General features: G+C 40.6%; 1 protein-coding gene across 1 annotated transcript in view; it reads right to left on the bottom strand.

Annotated features, from left to right (window-relative positions):
- The window catches only part of MRPL1 (mitochondrial ribosomal protein L1), a 66,346-nt gene extending 47,350 nt beyond the window's left edge, over nucleotides 1–18,996 (bottom strand). The window contains exons 1-2 of the mRNA XM_043448088.1: nucleotides 18,870–18,996; nucleotides 10,740–10,851 (exon numbers count right to left, since the gene is read on the bottom strand). Coding sequence (XP_043304023.1) covers nucleotides 10,740–10,851; nucleotides 18,870–18,900 — 143 coding nt within the window. The 5' untranslated portion in view covers nucleotides 18,901–18,996. The remainder of the gene's footprint in view (nucleotides 1–10,739; nucleotides 10,852–18,869) is intronic.
- Nucleotides 18,997–20,460: the final 1,464 nt, after the last annotated feature.

The following is a 20,460-nucleotide window of genomic DNA, read 5'->3' as shown; positions in this document are numbered from 1 at the left end:
TTTCCAGAAGGGATCAGACAGTAAATGTTTTATGGACTCATCACAGTGACTCAACTCTGCCATCCGAACGTGAAAACAGCCATACACAACACAAAAATGAATGAGCATAGTTCAGTTCTGTTCAGTTCAGTCACTCAGTCGTGTCCGACTCTTTGTGACCCCATGAACCGCAGCCAGGCCTCCCTGTCCATCACCAACTCCCAGAGACCACCCAAACCCATGTCCATCAAGTCGGTGATGCCATCCAACCATCTCATCCTCTGTAGTCCCCTTCTCCTCCTGCCCTCAATCGTTCCCAGCATCAGGGTCTTTTCAAATGAGTCAGCTCTTCACATCAGGTGGCCAAAGTATTGGAGTTTCAGCTTCAACATCAGTCCTTCCAATGAACACCCAGGACTGATCTCCTTTACGATGGACTGGTTGGATCTCCTTGCAGTCCAAGGGACTCTCAAGAGTCTTCTCCAACACCACAGGTCAAAAGCATCAATTCTTCGGCGCTCAGCTTTCTTTATAGTCCAACTCTCACATCCATACATGACTACTGGAAAAACCATAGCCTTGACAAGACAGACCTGTGTTGGCAAAGTAATGTCTCTGCTTTTTAATATGCTGTCTAGGTTGGTCACAGTTGCATTCCAGTAAAGCTTTGTTTACAAACACTGGTTCAAATTTTGTAATTTTCATGTGTCACAAAATGCTGTTCTTCTTTTCACTTAAAAATGTAATGGTCCAACAGATGGAGAAACATACCATGTTCATGGATTGGAAGAATCAATATTGTCAAAATGGCTATTCTACCCAAAGCAATCTATAGATTCAATGCAATCCCTATCAAGCTACCAACGGTATTTTTCACAGAACTAGACCAAAGAATTTCACAATTTGTACGGAAATACAAAAAACCTCGAATAGCCAAAGTAATCTTGAGAAAGAAGGAAGGAACTGGAGGAATCAACCTGCCTGACTTCAGACTCTACTACAAAGCCACAGTCATCAAGACAGTATGGTACTGGCACAAAGACAGAAATATAGATCAATGGAACAGAATAGAAAGCCCAGAGATAAATCCACGAACCTATGGACACCTTATCTTTGACAAAGGAGGCAAGGATATACAATGGAAAAAAGACAACCTCTTTAACAAGTGGTGCTGGGAAAACTGGTCAACCACTTGTAAAAGAATGAAACTAGAACACTTTCTAACACCATACACAAAAATAAACTCAAAATGGATTAAAGATCTAAATGTAAGACCAGAAACTATAAAACTCCTAGAGGAGAACATAGGCAAAACACTCTCCGACATAAATCACAGCAAGATCCTCTATGACCCACCTCCCAGAATATTGGAAATAAAAGCAAAACTAAACAAATGGGACCTAATGAAACTTAAAAGCTTTTGCACTACAAAGGAAACTATAAGTAAGGTGAAAAGACAGCCCTCAGATTGGGAGAAAATAATAGCAAATGAAGAAACAGACAAAGGATTAATCTCAAAAATATACAAGCAACTCCTGAAGCTCAATTCCAGAAAAATAAATGACCCAATCAAAAAATGGGCCAAAGAACTAAACAGACATTTCTCCAAAGAAGACATACAGATGGCTAACAAACACATGAAAAGATGCTCAACATCACTCATTATCAGAGAAATGCAAATCAAAACCACAATGAGGTACCATTACACGCCAGTCAGGATGGCTGCTATCCAAAAGTCTACAAGCAATAAATGCTGGAGAGGGTGTGGAGAAAAGGGAACCCTCTTACACTGTTGGTGGGAATGCAAACTAGTACAGCCACTATGGAGAACAGTGTGGAGATTCCTTAAAAAACTGGAAATAGAACTGCCATATGACCCAGCAATCCCACTTCTGGGCATACACACTGAGGAAACCAGATCTGAAAGAGACACGTGCACCCCAATGTTCATCGCAGCACTGTTTATAATAGCCAGGACATGGAAGCAACCTAGATGCCCATCAGCAGACGAATGGATAAGGAAGCTGTGGTACATATACACCATGGAATATTACTCAGCCATTAAAAAGAATTCATTTGAATCAGTTCTAATGAGATGGATGAAACTGGAGCCCATTATACAGAGTGAAGTAAGCCAGAAAGATAAAGAACCTTACAGCATACTAACACATATATATGGAATTTAGAAAGATGGTAACGATAACCCTATATGCAAAACAGAAAAAGAGACACAGAAATACAGAACAGACTTTTGAACTCTGTGGGAGAATGTGAGGGTGGGATATTTCAAAAGAACAGCATGTATACTATCTATGGTGAAACAGATCACCAGCCCAGGTGGGATGCATGAGACAAGTGCTCGGGCCTGGTGCACTGGGAAGACCCAGAGGAATCGGGTGGAGAGGGAGGTGGGAATACGTGTAAATCTATGGCTGATTCATATCAATGTATGACAAACCCCCCCCCCCAAAAAAAAAAAGAAAAAGAAAAAAACAAAACAAGCAAACAAAAAAAAATGTAATGGTCCCCTGGCCACATTTTGCTGACTCTTGAACTTTACCTCAGGAAACAGCAGCACAGGAAGCTGGAGAATCCAGATAACAGAGGCCTCCTCTAGAGACAGTGAGAAGCCACTGGACGGGGTGGCATCTGTATTTCACACAGAGTATTCTGGCTGCAATAAGCAATGGATCTGAAGGAAGCAGACTGGAGACAATTAAAGAGACGACCCTCCCTCTCTTCTCAGAGACATGGCAGCCTGAAGCAGGACAGGGATGATACTAGGCTGGACAGATTATAGAGACATTTCACAAGGTAAATACAGAAGGCAAAGGGGAAAGAGACGACTCTAGGATAGTATGCAGGTTTCTGGCTCGCATGATTAGACATGAGTAGTATCATTAACTAAAACCAGAAATAAAGAAAGCAAAACAGGTTTCTTTCGAGGGAGGTAGTCACGGAGATGAGTTCAGTTTGGAGCAATAGAGAGTCTGAGTGCGGGGTTAGTTGCATCATTGGCCCCAACTCCTTATCTCTTCTCTCTACTCAAGTCCCTTTGCTAAGTGACTTTGCAATTCCTCCCACTTAAAAGTGCCTTGATTTGGTCACATGACTAGTAGGCCAATAGAATAAAGCAAAACTGACAGATTCTATGCTCTAAGCATAGGCCGTAAGAGGCTTCATCTGTTTCCACTTGTAAGTTTGTCTTTCTGCCATTTTCATAAGCACAGGCCTGGGCTAGCCCAAAGGTGGGAGGATGAGAGACAAGTGAACAACACAGCTGGCTCCACAGAGCCGCAGGCTAGATTAGACAACTCGCAGCTGACCTGTAGATTCACGGAGGCACAGCAAGCCCAGCCAAGGTCACCAGAGACACCCATACAAACCTAGCTCGGATCAGCTCACAGACACGTGGGCAATGATAATCGCAGGGTGGTTTGTTACATAACAAACACCAACAAGGCGCTTACAAAATATCTAAGAAAATGTGTTCTACAGGTAATTGCAGGTAAGAGTTTGAAGCTAAGAAGACAGAAGTAGAGGTGATATGATACATTTTCTCAGCATTAATTCCAATCACACCTTTAATCTTTTAACCATAAACCCTTTAAATTAGGGAAATACTATTCTAGAAAGACATCTGGGTTCGGTGGTAGATAGGATTACAGCTTCCCAAATATGGCCACATCTGCACAGCAAAAAGGACTTTGCAGACGTGATTATCTTGAGAGGATGCTGGACTATTCAGGTGAGCCCAATCTAATCACACAGTTCCTGAAAGCAGAGAAACCTTCTCCTTTCTCATCCTCATCTCACAGCAATGGGAAGGAGAAATCTGAGCATGAAATGGACCCAATACGCCATTCCTAGCTTTGAAGATGGAGGAAGGGGGAGCCATGAGCTAAGGAATATGGGTAGCTCTTGAAGCTGGAAATGGCCAGGAAACAGATTCTCCTCTAGAGCCTTTAGAAAGGACCGAAGCTCTGATGGCTCCTTAATTTTAGTCTAGTGAGATCCATATCAAATTCTGACCTACAGAACTGCAAGATGATAAACTTGAGTTGCTTTAAGCCACAAGGTCTGTGGTAATTCACTATGGCACCAATAGAAAACTTAGTAAGAGGTCCTATAAAATTTATGCAAAAGAAATGGATGACAGTAAAATGATATTTTAAAAAAAAAACCTCAAAAACCAATCCAACATATAATTCCATGCTCACTTACAGCACTCAATGAATCCTTATTACTACAACTAATAATAGTATCCTCCCAACTAATGAGCAATTTGACAGAATAGCAGATAATGACAACACTCATTTTTAATGGGACACAGGTGCCCTACTGGACTGCCGACAAGTCTAAGTAGGTGCCTGAGTGGATAGATGCAACGTGCCTCAATACTGTGTGGAAGTACACCACGAAATCCTGAACCCTTCCAAACTGAAGAAATCACAGTTTATATTTAGTAAAAGAGTAGACTGGCCAATAGGTGAAGGAGCCTAGAGAGCCTGTCTTAATAATAAACTATCTAAAATAAACAAATGACTAAAAATTGTAGCTATAACCCACAGATTTACTTTATATAAATACTGATTTCACCACTAAATTCTTCATCATGACTGAAGCTATCCGTCTAATTTACAACTAGTAATATGAAGTTCCCAGAGACTAAAATGTGATTTTTAAATTAATAAATATTTGCAAAGCCTGATAAAAGTCAGGAACATAAAGAGATTGAGTTGGGTATACAGCAGTTTACTTATTTATGCTTTGGACCTTGTTTCACAAAATTTGAGATGGTTTTTTGAATGGTTTGAGATGGTTCAATGAAAATATTGTTGAGTTACAAATGAACACTTGTAAAAATAAATAAAGTAAAACATCATTGTTGCTGTTTAGCTGCTAAATTGCGTCTGTCTATTTTGCAACCCCATGGACTGTTGCCCACCAGGTTCCTATGTCCATGGGATTTTCCAGGCAAGAATAAAGGAGCGGGTTGCCATTTCTTTCTCCAGGCGATCATCCCGACTCAGGGATCAAACCTGCATCTCCTGCACTGGCAGGCGGATTCTCTACCACTGAGCCACCAGGAAAGCCTATAACATCATTTAACACAGAGCAAAATAGGGTTCTAGGGAAACACTTTCTTCCAAAATAAAAAAAAAACTGCAACTGACTAAAATCTGTCAACAATAATCAATTTTACAAACCTACCACCTGCTATTTTCCTTGACCCTCCAAAAGGTGTAACTTTATTCATAAGAATCACATCCAGAAGAACTCTGTTTTTTATTCAGTATGTAAGGCCCTATCTGGAGAACGTAAAAACTATGATTCTCAGGGAGTAAAATAATTGTATTGGAAAGGTTTTGGGGAAGGTGAGGGAGAAACACCTGGTAGTCTGAACTAGAGAGAACACAATTTAGCTGCAGTTACCCGGGTAACTAAACCACGCAGACTAAATGAGTCATAAGAGACTGTAGTCAGATAATAACTTTCTCCCTGCTTCTCCTGTCTCCTAACTCCGAGACCATGAAAGGAAAAACAATTCCATGGTCATAACCAAACAAAACAAGACAAAAAAAAATCAGTACTATAATAAAGCTCACTTCAAGATCCTTAAAGATCTATAACCCTAGAGATCCAAGTCTTTTTAAGGCTGAATAAGTCTTTAATTTGAGGAATCGGGATGACAGTAGGGGACACACAACCTGGAGTCAAACTAAACTGAACTAAACAGAACTAAAGAGAAAATACCTAAGGCAACCAAGTAGGTCTGAAATCTTCCCACACCCCCCACTCCACATGTGTACAGCCAGGAGGGTCTTGCCTAGAGCAGAGAATGAGAGAAAGGCAGGCAGGTAAGAAGAAAAAAAAACTCAGCTAAACTTTTAGTGCTAGTGTGACAGTTTAAACCCGAGAGATCCAGACACAAGGGAAGTTCACACTCACCCGTCTTCAGACCTCCACCAGGCCCTCCTAGGAAAGACTGGAGTAGGCCAGGAGATAGAAAGCCTCCTTCGAGGGTGCAGCCTAGAGAAGAGCAGCCACTGCGGCCAGAAAGACAAGTAACCCTGAAGCCCTCTAGGGCAGGGGTCCCCAACTTTCTGGGATCTACAGCCTGATGATCTGAGGTGGAGCTGACGTAATAGCAGAAATAAAGTGCACAAATAAATGTAATGCACTTGAATCATCCTGAAACCAACATCCCCACCCCAAACGGTCGGTCCATGGAAAAACTGTCTTCCACGAAACCAGTCCCTGGTCCAAAAAGGTGGGGGACCGCCGCTCTAGGGCACAGATAAATGAAAGAAGGGAAATGTGTAGGGAAATGAAAGAAGAAGAATAAAACACTAGAAAGAAGAAAAAATACTAAAACTTCTATCCTTACGGGAGGGTAGCACACAGTCCTGATCACGATATCCTCTACCGATAAAGCTCCGGAAGGGCCCAGACACTGCGGCACAAGACCTTCGATAGATGCAGACCACGGGGGGAGAGGAGAGAAATATGGAGAAAACCATCCCCAAGGACCAGCAACACTGGGCCTGCTTAAGACAAAGGCTGGCTTTGGAAACTGAGATTCCCTTCCACACCCGTCACCAGCCTAATGAGCACTGAGCAATAAGCAACAGCAGTCTCCTACTGGGAGAGGAGCCAGGGTATGGCTCCTCTGAGCCCTTCTGAGGCGCAGCTGCACAGCCGAGGCTCAACATTGAGCACGGAACAGGAGCGGAGGCGAAAACCCTTCTAGCAACCCCGCCTCCACCCTAAGCACAAGGTAACAGTCCAGAGAGGTGGTGCTGCCGGTGGTGACCACAGCAACAACAAAACCAAACCCCAGCTCAGCTTCTGACGGGACTGACACCACATCTGACAGAAAAGGTATGTCCCTTTCCGGGCATAAATACTATGTATTTTAGCCTCCACTGCTCTACACAAAGTATCTAGCAGTCAATAAAAAATTCTGAGATGCATGAAGAAGCAAGAAAAAGAATCTGTTGTCAAGAGAGAAGCAGAGTCAGAGACATCACTGGCAAACCATGGGGAAGAGAGGAGATTCAGAGTGACAAGACAGACGAGAAAAGCAAGTTCAAGCCCCTCTACCCTGTCTCAGATCCATGATAAAAAATTAGCCAGGAAAAAACTAATTTTTTGTATATTATAAAGCCAACAAATTAAAAACTAAAACCACAGCTAGGACTTTCCTGGGGGCTCAGTGGACAAGAATTCTTGCCTGCCAATGCAGGAAACATGACTTCAACCCTTGGTCTGAAAAGATTCCACATGCCATGAAGCAACAAAGCCTGTGTACCATAACTGCTGAGCACACGCGCTGCAACCACTGAGGGCTGCACAACTAGAGTCTGTGCTCCACAGCAAGGGAAGCCCACACAATGTAAGGAAGAACAGTCTCCGCTCGCCACAGTAATTTTTCAGTTTTTTTTTTACCATGCATATTTCATATGCTACAGTTTTTAGGTGAGGGAAAACTCTTTTAAAGTTGTACTGAAATAGAACATGGGGAAGACATAAAATGAAAAATTTCTATAAAAGAAAATAACATTTAAAGAAAAAATAGTCTCAAAATAATTTATGTTCCTAACAAACAAATACTTCCACAAAACAGAAAGAAAAAAAAACAAACAGCTCAAAAGAAAAATGGGCAAAATGTACAAATCAGATATATAATGAAGAAAGACAAATAAAGATTGACGATCTCCAAAGTTGTTAAAAATTAGGGCACTTTCACTCACTACTGGGTAGGGGATGTAAATTGGTACAACCAATACTTTTAAATTCTCAACCAAAAAGAACCCATTCACTATTCAGACTCAAAGGAAGTCTCCTTTCTAGTAACATTTCTGCCTCTTCTTTCTTCATCCTGTATTCATGTCATTTACTTTCATGCCTCTGCACCACTGAAATACCTTTCTCACAATTTCCCTGCAAAATCCTATCTATCTTTCAAGACCCAGCTCAAACACTTCCTGCCGTCTTCTCCTCCAGGAAGAATTAAATGGCCTTTCACCTGTGAGCACACAGCACCTGGCCCATTCCTCCACTGTAACAGTTAAAACATATTAAAGGTACAGTGCAGGTACCTGTTAATTTATAAAGACCTCCTACTAATCACCAGCAAAAAAACAGGAATAGGATATAAACAGAAAACTCACAGTAAAGAAAGCATAAATGGTTCTTAAACAGATAAAAAAGACAACCTCAATAATAATAATAAAACATAAATTAAAGCCATGATGTTGCTATTTATTACCTATCAAATTGGCAAAGTTCAAAAATTTTGATTACACTGTATACAGGAAAATAAAGACATTCTAATAATGCTTGCTGGTAAGGACATAAATTGGCAAGATCTCTATAAGGGCAATTTGGTATTACCTATGAAAATTATAAATGCACAACTTTTGATTGAATTCTATTTCTGAGTTCATACTACAAATATTCATAATACTTGACAAGATCTAAGTACATGATCCTTCAATGCAGAATCATTGGTAATAGCAAAAGACAAGTCTTTTGGAAAGATAAATGTGTATCAACAGGGGAATGATTAAGTAAAATTATGGTACACAGACCCAATGAAATATTATACCCATGTTCACTGCAGCCATATATACAATAATCAAGACATGGAAGCAATCTAAGAATCCACTAATGGAAGGATACATAAAGAAAATGTCATACACACACACACAGAGGAATATTATTCATCCATAAAATGAATGAAACCTTGCCATTTGTGACAACACAGATGGACATTTCTCTTATGTTAAGTGAAGTAAGTCAGACAGAAAAACAAATACCATGTGATTCCACATATATGTATAACCTTAAAAGAAAAAAAAACGAACTTAGATGTAGAAAACAGATCTCGGCTGCCAGAGGCAGGGCAGGGAGTGGGGTATAGGTGCAATAGGTGAAGTGGTCAAAAGGTACAAACTTCCAGCTATAAAATAAGTCATGGGATGTAATGTACAATATGGTGACTATAATTAATAATACTACAATGTAGAATTATATAATGTAGTAATAGACTACAATGTAATATTATAATGTATATTTGAAAGTCGCTGAGAGTAAATCTTAAAAGTTCTCATCACAAGGAAAAAAAATCTGTAACTCTGTATGGTGATGGATGTTAACTAGACTTCTTGTGGTGAGTATTTCCCAATATAGACAAACATTAAATCATTATGTCACAAAGGAATGCATTTGAGTCAGTTTTGATGAGGTGGATGAACCTAGAACTTATTACACAGAGTGAAGTCAGTCAGAAAGAGAAAGATAAATATTGTATTCTAATGCATATTTACAGAATCTAGAAAAATGGTACTGAAGAATTTATTTACAGGACAGCAGTGGAGAAACAGACATAGAGAACAGACCTATGGACATGGGGAGAGGGGAGGAGAGGGTGAGATGTATGGAAAAAGTAACATGGAAACTTACATTACCATATGTAAAATACATAGCCAACGGGAATTTGCTATATGGCTCAGGAAACTCAGACAGGGGCTCTGTATCAACCTAGAGGAGTGGGATGGGGCGGGAGATGGGAGGGAGGTTCAAAAGGGAGGAGATATGTGTATACCTATGGCTGATTCATGTTGAGGTTTTATAGAAAACAACAAAATTCTGTAAAGCAATTATCCTTCAGTAAAAAAATAAAAATCATTATGTCGCATATCTGAAACCAACATAATGTTATATGTTGATTTTCTCTCAATTTTTTTAAAAAAATGACTAAAAGCTCCATCTGAAACAATCTCCAAGATACATTGTTAAGTTAGAAACAAGGAAGTAAGGTGCACACAGGGGTATAGTTAGATATGAAACTGCTTTCCTCTACTCACAACAATTCTGACACTAAATGTGTAGATATGTCCCTCACAACCTCCAGTTACCCAATACAAGCTGGACAGCTGGCCAATTCAACATGGTTCTGACACTATCTATCTGGATGAAGCACCAGATGCATTAAGCTGGTGAGTTCAGCAACCCAGAAGCTCTCCAAACCCCACAGTTCAGGGATTTTTATGGAGGCTTCATCACGGAGGCATGAGCAATTATGAATTCAATCTCTAGCCCCTCTCTCCTCCCTGGAGGATGGAAGGCAGGGTTGGAAGTTCTAAGCTTCCAATCTTAGCTTGGTCTTTATAGTGACCAGTCCCCTTTCAGGAGGCCACCAAGAGATGCCTCACTAGACAAAGAGATATGCCTATGACCCAGGAAATATTAAGGGTTTTAAGAGCTCTGTATCAAGAACTGGGTCAGAGACCAGGTATTTTTGAAAACTGCTCTCCTAGCACCCCTATGAAACAGGAGATCACAAGGATTTTAGGACCTGTGAGACAGGAATTGGTGGCAGAGACAAATTTAAATACTTCTTATGTCACAAAATCCTAGCTGTGACACTTACTAACTCTGTGACCCTAGGCAAGTTACAATAATCTACTGGTGCCTTGCTCTCCACCTCTAAAAAAGAGCATAATAACAGTGGTTTCCACAAAATGTTGCTGTAGAGATTAAATTAGTTATTGAATGTCAGTGTTCAATACATATGAAGTATTATTATAATTAGTCATATCGCTCCTTCAGAACTTATCAGGCAAAATAGCAGAGATGTTAAATTTTTACATCTATATATCCTAGTACATCTTTAAGGAATCAAGCATAATGTTTTCAAATCAAACACTGAAATGGTAGCAGACGAAATAACCAAAATATAAAACACTTACTTCGCAGCAGCTGCAAAATGTCTGTTGGGCACTGGAATGTATATGGAACAAGGATGAAGAGACGTCTGAGAAGTCACCTTGTAAAGACTATGCCTTTGATGATGTATCAAGACTTAAAAGAAAAAACATGTAAAATATTAATATTCATCATTACATTCATAGTTATTACATTCTCAATGTTTTCCAAAACAAAAATATTCAAGATTTTGTGACTGTTAACCACAATCTTAAAAAAAGTATAAAAATGGAAACTGCACTTCTTGAAATGAAAGCCAAGTAAACACATCTAATTGAAGAACTGTGTCCTCATTTATTTTTAACTGAATCTAGTTTGGACTCAACAGAATATGTTAGCTCTATCTTTATGGATTATGTGTATGTATCCTGAACTTTTCTTAATTTTTATTTAATTTTGCACAGATAATGTATTCAAGTTGCCCAATTACTTCTGAAAGATAAGAACAAAGTGAAGGGAACTGCCTTACCAGAAGTTAAGACTTGTTATGAGGCTATGGTAATTAGGGCACTTTGGTATTGGTACAAGTATAGAAAAACAGACTAATGAAACAATAAACAGCCCAGCAACAGACCTACACACATATGGATATGGAAATATGATAGAGATGTTATCGCAAATCACTGGGCGAAGAATGCAATAAGTGGCACTAACCAAGTGATTATCAACAGGGAAAAGAGTATATTTAGATCCCTATCTCACACCATACACACACAATCAAATCTGGATGGACTAAGGACTTACATGTGAGTGGCAAAACTTAAAAGACTTTCAGAATATAGGAAAATAATCTTTACAACCTTTGAGGAGGGAACAATTTCACAAACAAAACCCAAAAGCACTAAAAAGTGACTCTGTTGGTGTTAAGAACACTTATCTGGAGCCTATTATACAGAGTGTAGTAAGTCAGAAAGAAAAACACCAATACAGTATACTAACGCATATATATGGAATTTAGAAAGATGGTAATGATGACCCTATATACGAGATAGCAAAAGAGACGCAGATGTAAAGAACAGCCTTTGGGCTCTGTGGGAGAAGGCGAGGGTGGGATGATTTGAGAGAACAGCATTGAAACATGTATATTATCATATGTGAAATAGATCGCCAGTCCAGGTTCGATGCATGAGACAGGGCACTCACAGCTGGTGCACTGAGATGACCCAGAGGGATGGGATGGGGAGGGAGGTGGGAGGGGGGTTCAGGATGGGGAACACATGTACACCCATGGCTGATTCATGTCAGTGTATGGCAAAAACCACCACAATATTGTAAAGTAATTAGCCTTCAATTAAAATAAATTAATTTTTAAAAAAGAACTCTTGTTTATCAAAAGATACTTGAAAATGGAAGACAAGCCAAAAACTGGGAGAACAGTAACACACACACTGGCCTAAGTATTAACACCCAGAATATGTAAGATCAACCCAATTGAAAAATAAACAAAAGAGGTGAATCGATTTCTAACTGAAAAGGAAATACAAATGATGAATTATTATATGGAAAAATGTAGAGTCTCATTGGCAAGCAGGTAAATATTAATTCCAGCCACAATAAGATACCATCTGACAGCACTACTTAAGGAGGAGTCAAATGGCCTGTCACAGATCTGTGCGTATGCATGTGCGTGCATGCTCAGCCATGTCCAAAGCTTTGCAGCCGCATATACTGTAACTCCCCAGGCTCCTCCATCCATGGGATTCTCCGGGCAAGAATACTGGAGTGGGCTGCCACTTCTTCCCTCCAGGGGAGCTTCCCAACCCAGGGATCGAACCCGTGTCTCCTGCATCTCCTACACTGGCAGGTGGGTTTCTTACCACTGAGCCAGCTGGGAAGCCCACTCACTGTTCTACACCTTGCTTTTTCATGTAAAGGTATTAGAGCCCATTTTCACACGCAGATATAGATATACACACCTATTTATAAGAGATGTGTATATAAACATATACACACACATATATAATCTCATGTATACCTTTCATAATGGTACAGTCATATGTAAATATTACAGCAATAATTTCACATCACTTCATAAAGACTATGTTTTTAGAGCTGCAAAGTGCTACACTGTGGGGTTTTATCATTATTTAATCAGTGACCAGCCATTAGGTCATTTACAATATTTTGCTATTATAAACAATCCTGCAGTGAATGACCTTGTACAAACACCATTTTGCACACAAATAAGTATTTCACAGGATAAATTTCAAGATGGGAATGTGTTGGATCAAAGGATATGAGCCTCTGTAATTCTGATAAATACTGCTCTCTGCAATAACAGTGCCATGCACAGTCACCAACAATGAAAAGGTTGCCTATTTCCATACACTCATGCCAACATAGTCTGTTACCAAATGTTTTAGTCTTTTGTCAATCTAGTAGAAGAAAGATGGTATACAGAGTTTATTAATTTGCATTTCCTTAAGAGTTAGGCTAAGTATGTTTTCATGTTTGATCATCTATATCTTGTGCTGAATTCGCTTAAACTCCGTTTTTTCAATTGGCACTCCACAACTAAATTTTCATGTAAAATGACTGTTAAAACCCAGAATCTTAAAAACCATTCAAGAGATAAACTGAGAGCATGTAAACTGTAAGACCTGTCTACACATCAAATGAATTCATTTCATGAGTTATATGCAGAGCACTGTGCGTGCAGAGGAGTGCCCACGTCCTCGCTGTGGTCTCCCAGCCCCTATAAGAGCTTGTCCCTGCCTATCACTCCAAACCCCTCTCTAACCTCCTCACTCTGACCCTTCTTTCAGATCCCTGAATCCCTCCAGTCCCTCAGGTTAACTCCTGCCTTAGGGTCTTTACATTTAATGTGACATTTGACTGGGATGCACCAGCTCCAGACCTTCCCCTGACCTTCCCCTCATTATTAGCTCAAACGGCATCACATGCTTAACAACTCAATTTCATCTCTAATATCCCACAACAAAGCACAAATACAGGAAAACCACCTAAACTGTGAATTCTCTGAGTGTATAGAAATGACATTGGAAACAGTCTAGGAGATCTGTTTATCACTGGGAATTCTTTAGTGGCTAGGAAAAAAAAGAGAAATAGACTAAGGAGATCCAGTTACTGCCCTCCAGAATCTCAAATTGAGTGCGCTATGCTGGTATGCAACTGTCTAGGAGATCCCCCACATTTTTAAAGCCAGCTATCCTGAAAAATCACATATGGTAAGTGAAGGAAGAACAATTATCCACTCACGATTTGGCAAACACTTCAAAAAAATAATTCTAACTGTATTAAACAAAAACCCGATAACCTTGGCAGGATCCTCAAAATAATAATTCTCTTGCATCAATCACAACCTGCTATAAAATAATCAACCACTACTTTCAAGAATCCCCAGTCATGACAACCAGAAATTAAAATTTTCAACAGGTATCAAACTGCTACAGACTAAGGAAAAAACCAAACTACAAAAACACCACTACTTAAATAGCACTGTTCATTTCCCTGGTGGTTCTCCTGCCAATGCAGGAGACACGGATTCTATCCCTGGGTCAGGAAGATCCCCTGGAGAAGGAAATGGCAATCCACTCTAGTATTCTTGCCTGGGAAATCCCATAGACAGAGGGGCCTGGCAGGCCACAGTACATGGGGATGCAAAAGAGCTGGACACAACTTAGGGGCTGAACAACAGAGAAATAGCACTGTTAGAACATATCTGTGTTTTCAATTCCTCTGTGGTCAGTTTATCTACCTGTAGTGTTTTATTATATTCCTTTAATATATTTCTTTTCCTCTCTTAGCAGATAACCTCACTTGCTACTTCAGAGAAAGCAGAAGCACTCAGAATTTCGTCCACTACTTATGAACCTAACTGAATCTGCATTCATTCTCAAAAGTCATCCCCACCCCTACCCCACAGCAATGAGATGGAAATTAATCCATCACCTTTGCTAGCTGATTCTCTTACGCATGATACTGAAAGGTTAGAGATTCCCAGGACTTCCCAACCTAACTCTATAATCCTCGTTTTCCCCAGGGGATCTCATTCATCTAGTCCTTACCTTCCGACCATAAGCACCAGTCCAGGCCACCATCATCTACTATATGAAACACTGCAACAGACTTCAAACTATTCTATCTTCTATCTTTGGCCCTCTTCATTTCTTCTCCTCCTCCTCCTAAGAGGGATGATTTAAAAATGAAATCACATATCCTTCCAACACATGGATGGTTCTTCAAATAAAGTAAATTCTTAACAAGGTCCTCTGTGAGCTACCTCTAACCTATCTACTGAGCTTCATCTAACACCACTCTCTTAGGCTTTCTGCACTTCAAATACACTGCCTCCTTTCAGTTCCTTGAACACACCATGTTTTCTACAACCTTCAGACTTTCAAACATAATCTTCCCTCCTTCTGTGACATTCTCGTCTACAACTGTGCACTTCCCCCTTCCCAAAGCTAATTCATAACTATCCAGTGATCTTTCAGGGACTCTGCTTAAGCTACTCCACCAGAAAAGTCTTCCCTAAAAGCTCAGAATCAACTAAGGTTTTTCACATACACTCTTACAACTTGTACTTTTCCTTCACAGCACTTAGGACAACTGTAATTACAGAAAGAACAATCCAATTAATGTCTGATTCTCAATAGATAAGCACCATGGCCAAAGAATGTAGATAACTTGTTCACTACTGTGTTCCTAACACATAACCCAGTGTTTTTGCAAATGAAGACACAATAAATAACTCTTTAACGAAAGAAGGAAATGTGAACTAATGAGAGCAAAAACTGGATTCAAATTACTTTAAGCATTATTCATTCAGTTCAGTTCAGTGCAGTCCCTCAGTCGTATCTGACTCTTTGCGACCCCATGAACTGCAGCACGCCAGGCCTCCCTGTCCATCACCAACTCCCAGAGTTTACCCAAACTCATGTCCATTGAGTCGGTGACGCCATCTAACCATCTCATCCTCTGTAGTCCCCTTCTCCTCCTGCCTTCAATCTTTCCCAGTATCAGGGTCTTTTCAAATGAGTCAGCTCTTCACATCAGGTGGCTAAAGTATTGGAGTTTCAGCTTCAGCATCAGTCCTTCCAATGAATACTGAGGACTGATCTCCTTTAGGATGGACTGGTTGGATCTCCTTGCAGCCCAAGGGACTCTCAAGAGTCTTCTCCAACACCACAGTTCAAAGGCATCAATTCTTCGGTGCTCAGCTTTCTTTATAGTCCAACTCTCACATCCATACATGACTACTGGAAAAACCATAGCCTTGACTAGACAGACCTTTGTTGGCAAAGTAATGTCTCTGCTTTTTAATATGCTATCTAGGTTAGTCATAACTTTCTTCCAAGGAGTAAGCGTCTTTTACCTGCAATAACCATCTGCAGTGGTTCTGGAGCCCAAAAAAATAAAGTCAGTCACTGTTTCCACTGTTTCCCCATCTACTTGCCATGAAGTGATGGGAGCAGATGCCATGATCTTAGTTTTCTGAATGTTGAGCTTTAAGCCAACTTTTTCATTCTCTCTTTCACTTTCATCAAGAGGCTCTTTAGTTGTTCTTCACTTTCTGCCATAAGGGTGGTGTCATCTGCATATCTGAGGTTATTCATATCTCTCCTGGCAATCTTGATTCCAGCGTGTGCTTCCTCCAACCCAGCGTTTCTCATGATGTACTCTGCATATAAGTTAAATAAGCAGGGTGACAATATACAGCCTTGATGTACTCCTTTTCCTATTTGGAACCAGTCTGTTGTTGCATGTCCAATTCTAACTGTTGCTTCTTGACCTGCATACAGATTTCTCAGAAGGCAGGTCAGGTGGTCTGGTATTCCCATCTCTTTCAGAATTTTCCACAGTTTATTGTGATCCACACAGTCAAAGGCATTGGCATAGTCAATAAAGCAGAAATAGATGTTTTTCTGGAACTCTCTTGCTTTTTCAATGATCCAGCGAATGTTGGCAATTTGATCTCTGGTTCCTCTGCCTTTTCTAAAACCAGCTTGAATTTACAATGTATGAAAGAGGAGTGGCATTTTGTTGACAATTCATGTATTCATTCATCATCTACTGGACAATAGTTATGCCAATGAAACAATGTGCTAGCACTGTTTTAAGTATTTCATAAACAAAACGAACAAAATCCCTTTGCTCATGGAGCTTACATCGTAAGGGAGAAGCAATACTAATAAACATAATATGGTAGTGGTAATGGGGAACACTGAAGCTTCCCTAGTGGCTCAGACAGTAAAGAATCTGCCTGCAATACAGGAGACCTGAGTTCAATTGTTGGGTCAGGAAGATCCCCTGAGAAGGGAATGACTACCCACTCCAGTATTCTTGTCTAGAGAATCCCATTGACAGAGGAGCCTGGAGGGCTACAGTCCACTGGGTCACAAAGAGTGGACACAAATGAGCAAGTCTTTCACTTTTGCACTTCAATGGGAAACCCTCTGGGTAAAAGGAATTGAGAATCAAGGGGAAAGTTGGTTGTAATTTTAAATAAGAAGGTTAAGGTAGTAGGCCCTTTTAAAAAGGTGACATTTGAGCAAAGGCTTGAAACAAATAAGAAAGTCAGTAATGCAAATACCTAGAAAAAGTGTTCCAGGCCCATTCCACTTGAGAGAAAATGTCCTCCCAACAAAGGAATGTTTTTGGTGTGTTTACGGAACAAAGAAGCTGCTGTGAGTACAGTGAGTAAATAAGAGAAAAATGAGCTCAGGGTGGTAAAGTGGGTGAGTGGAGGGAGGAGAAGGCAGGTACCAAATGACGTGGAAGACCCTAGGTCGGTGCTGTCAAACAGAGGTATAATGTAAGCCACAGGAATAATTTCCTAATAGCCACAATTTTAAAAGAGGAAAAACAAAAAGAAACCAATGAAGTTAATAATAAAAATTAACATTTTATTACAATCAATAGCCAAAATATTATCATTTCAACATGTCTTTAATATAAAAAAATTGAGATATTTTACCTCTTTTAGTACCGTGTCCTCAAAATCTAACATTTTTAACACACTCATGTGGATTAGCCACATTTAAAGTGCTCAGTCACAGATAACAAAATGGACAGCACAGCTATTGGTTATTCTAAAGACTTAAGACTTAGAAAAATGGGGAGGTTTTGAGGAATTCTGAGCATAGGAGCAATGTGATGTGACTTACGTTCTTAAGAACCAATCTGACTACTTGTTGAGGGTAGATTGCAGAGAAATCTAGGTCAAGGGTGATAATGGGCTGGAAGGTCGTTTCAGTGAAGCAGTGAGAAAAAGCCAGATTCTGGATTTATTTTGAGGGTAAAACCAAAAGGATCTGCCAACTACTTAATGTGAAGTGTGAGGAAAAAGACGGGGAGTCAAGAATATTCTGAGGTTTTGTGTCTGGGCCACTGAAAGGATGAAGTTCCCATCAAATGAGATGGGGAAGACTCCAGGTCATGACCATGAGTTTGATTTTAGTTAGGTGCTGATTAGATATACAACTGGCGATCTAGAATAGACAGGAGTTTAGGAATCTACAGTTCAAGTCCTTATTGTAGATAATTTTGAGAACCATTAAGATACAGACAATAGTCAAACCACAAAACTTGGATGAGATCACCAAAGGAGTGAATTCAGATACAAAGACATGAGGATGAAGGATGGAGAATCCTGGCTCCTGAGGCATTCCAAGGTATGAGACTGGAAACGTGAAGACAAACCAGCAAAGATGTGTGACAAACGACAGATGAGATAAAAAGGAAATTAAGAGAGTAAGGCATCCTGAGAGCCATGAGAAGAAAACGTGGCAAGGAGAGAATGATAACCTTTGATTCCAACTCCTTTTCTCCTCCATCCCCTCAGCCCACATCTCCAGTATCAGAGACAAGACCATGTCTCTGCCTCCTTCCCTACGGCGGCTGGAAGGATGTAATTCCCCTCCCACTCCAGTCCTAGAGTGGACAGGTTCAGAAAGGAGTAAAAACCTCTATGAGGTCGCTTTTGAGTAGCAACGACCCTCTGGAGAACTTAGAGCTCAGAAAAAGTAGAGGCTTATCAAGCCCCCAGTGCAGACCCGCACGTAGGAGCGTCCGGCTTGCACTGCGCAGCCACAGAAGAACCCGCGGCAGAACTATTTCTCCCCGCAAGCCCAGCTGACCCTCTGTTTTACCTCTACCGAGACATCTTACGGCCGCCGCCATGTTAACCACTCCGGATTGTGTTGACGAAATTGGTCCCACGCGTCAACGTGGAAGAAATTTACAAAGCGTTCCCATCCGGAAATGGCGGGGGGGGGAAGGGATTCGAAAGCGCAAGAGGAAAGGGGCGGGAACCAAAGTAGACTTTCGAGCCTGCAGAGGCTGGGCGGAGGAGGGCGGCCAGCAGGGTGCCCCGTGGCGGTGTTCCCGTCAGTCAGTCCTTCGTGCTGCGTAGGGGCCTGTGCTTCGTGGTTCCGGTTCGACAGTTCAACCTCCTTCAGGGAAAATCTGCCCTTCCTGGAAAATGCGGTCCTGTTGGCGATGCTCCAACTATTTTATTCCTTTTTATTTAATTTATTTGATTCTGCAAGCGTACTTAGAACGGTCATTTTAATAAATTGTGAGAGTACCAAGGAGAATACGAAAAGCAGAAAATCTGGAGAATCTCACCAGCTGTCACCACCACATTTCCAGCCTTGTAAAGACTTTTTTAAAAATTAGCCAGACTGTGTCCCACTCACTGACGAGCTCTTTTTAACTCGTCGCAGGATCAGCGTGGTTTTAAGGTAATCTCAACTTTAAGCAACTCTCCATAGTCCCCCTGCTGACAAACCATGCCGTTAGGCTCAATCGACTAACAGGACGACAAATTTATATAACACTTCTAGCTTTAAAATGGCAGACCCAAGACCCACGCACAGGTTATTCGGACTGGGGGGAAAAAAATCAGCATCCTTTCCGTTACGTCACAGCTGACGGTGTGGCTTATCTAAAACAAATCTGATCACGAATTGTAACACTTTCCAGTTTTAATAAAACTCTCTCACCACTACCTCGAGCTCGCTTCTGGCCTCCGCCTAGACTCTCTGGCCTTAACGCCCTGCCAACAGCCCACCACCCGACCCTAACTCCGAAGCCCACCCAGGTACACACACCCGGTTTCTCACTTCCATGCCTTTGTTCATTCTGTCCCTTCTGCAACGTCCTCTATCATATCACCTAGGTAAATTTTTGTGTTTTTTTTTAAATTAAGATTTCAGCTCAGGCTCTATTCACTGATGAAGCCTCCCTCTTCTCTCCCCAGGCTGAGTTGTGGCCACCTCTTCCAGGCTTTGTACTAGGCTTATACCTGTTTTTATCTGTTTAAACAGTTTTATTGAAGTGTAATTCACCAATCTAAATTGTGTAACTCAATGGTTTTTTTTTTTTCAATGGTTTTTAATTTACAGAGTTGTGTGACCATCACCACCATGTATCTGTTTTTCCCACTAATTGAGCTCTTGTGGCCAGAAATGGTGTCTTACTCATTTTTGTGACCTCAGCACATACTACCTGCCTGGCAGGTAGGAGGCTCTCAATAAATATTTGTTGAATAAGTCATTATACATATGCATGAATTATTGACTTGCAAACTTGCTTCCATGAAGCTGCGCATAGGACTGGATCAAAGTAGAAATTTCACAAATGCTTTATTTCATATTTGTATATTGTACTCCTCTACACGAAATATGTTTTTTTCTACTTTGTTGTCCTGTCTTGTCAACACCTAAACAGTTACTTCAA

This window comes from Cervus canadensis, chromosome 26 (genome assembly GCF_019320065.1).
Source record: "Cervus canadensis isolate Bull #8, Minnesota chromosome 26, ASM1932006v1, whole genome shotgun sequence".
Taxonomy (NCBI): Eukaryota; Metazoa; Chordata; class Mammalia; order Artiodactyla; family Cervidae; genus Cervus; species Cervus canadensis.
Note: the sequence above shows the minus strand (reverse complement) of the source record. Positions and strands in the feature narration are given on the sequence as shown.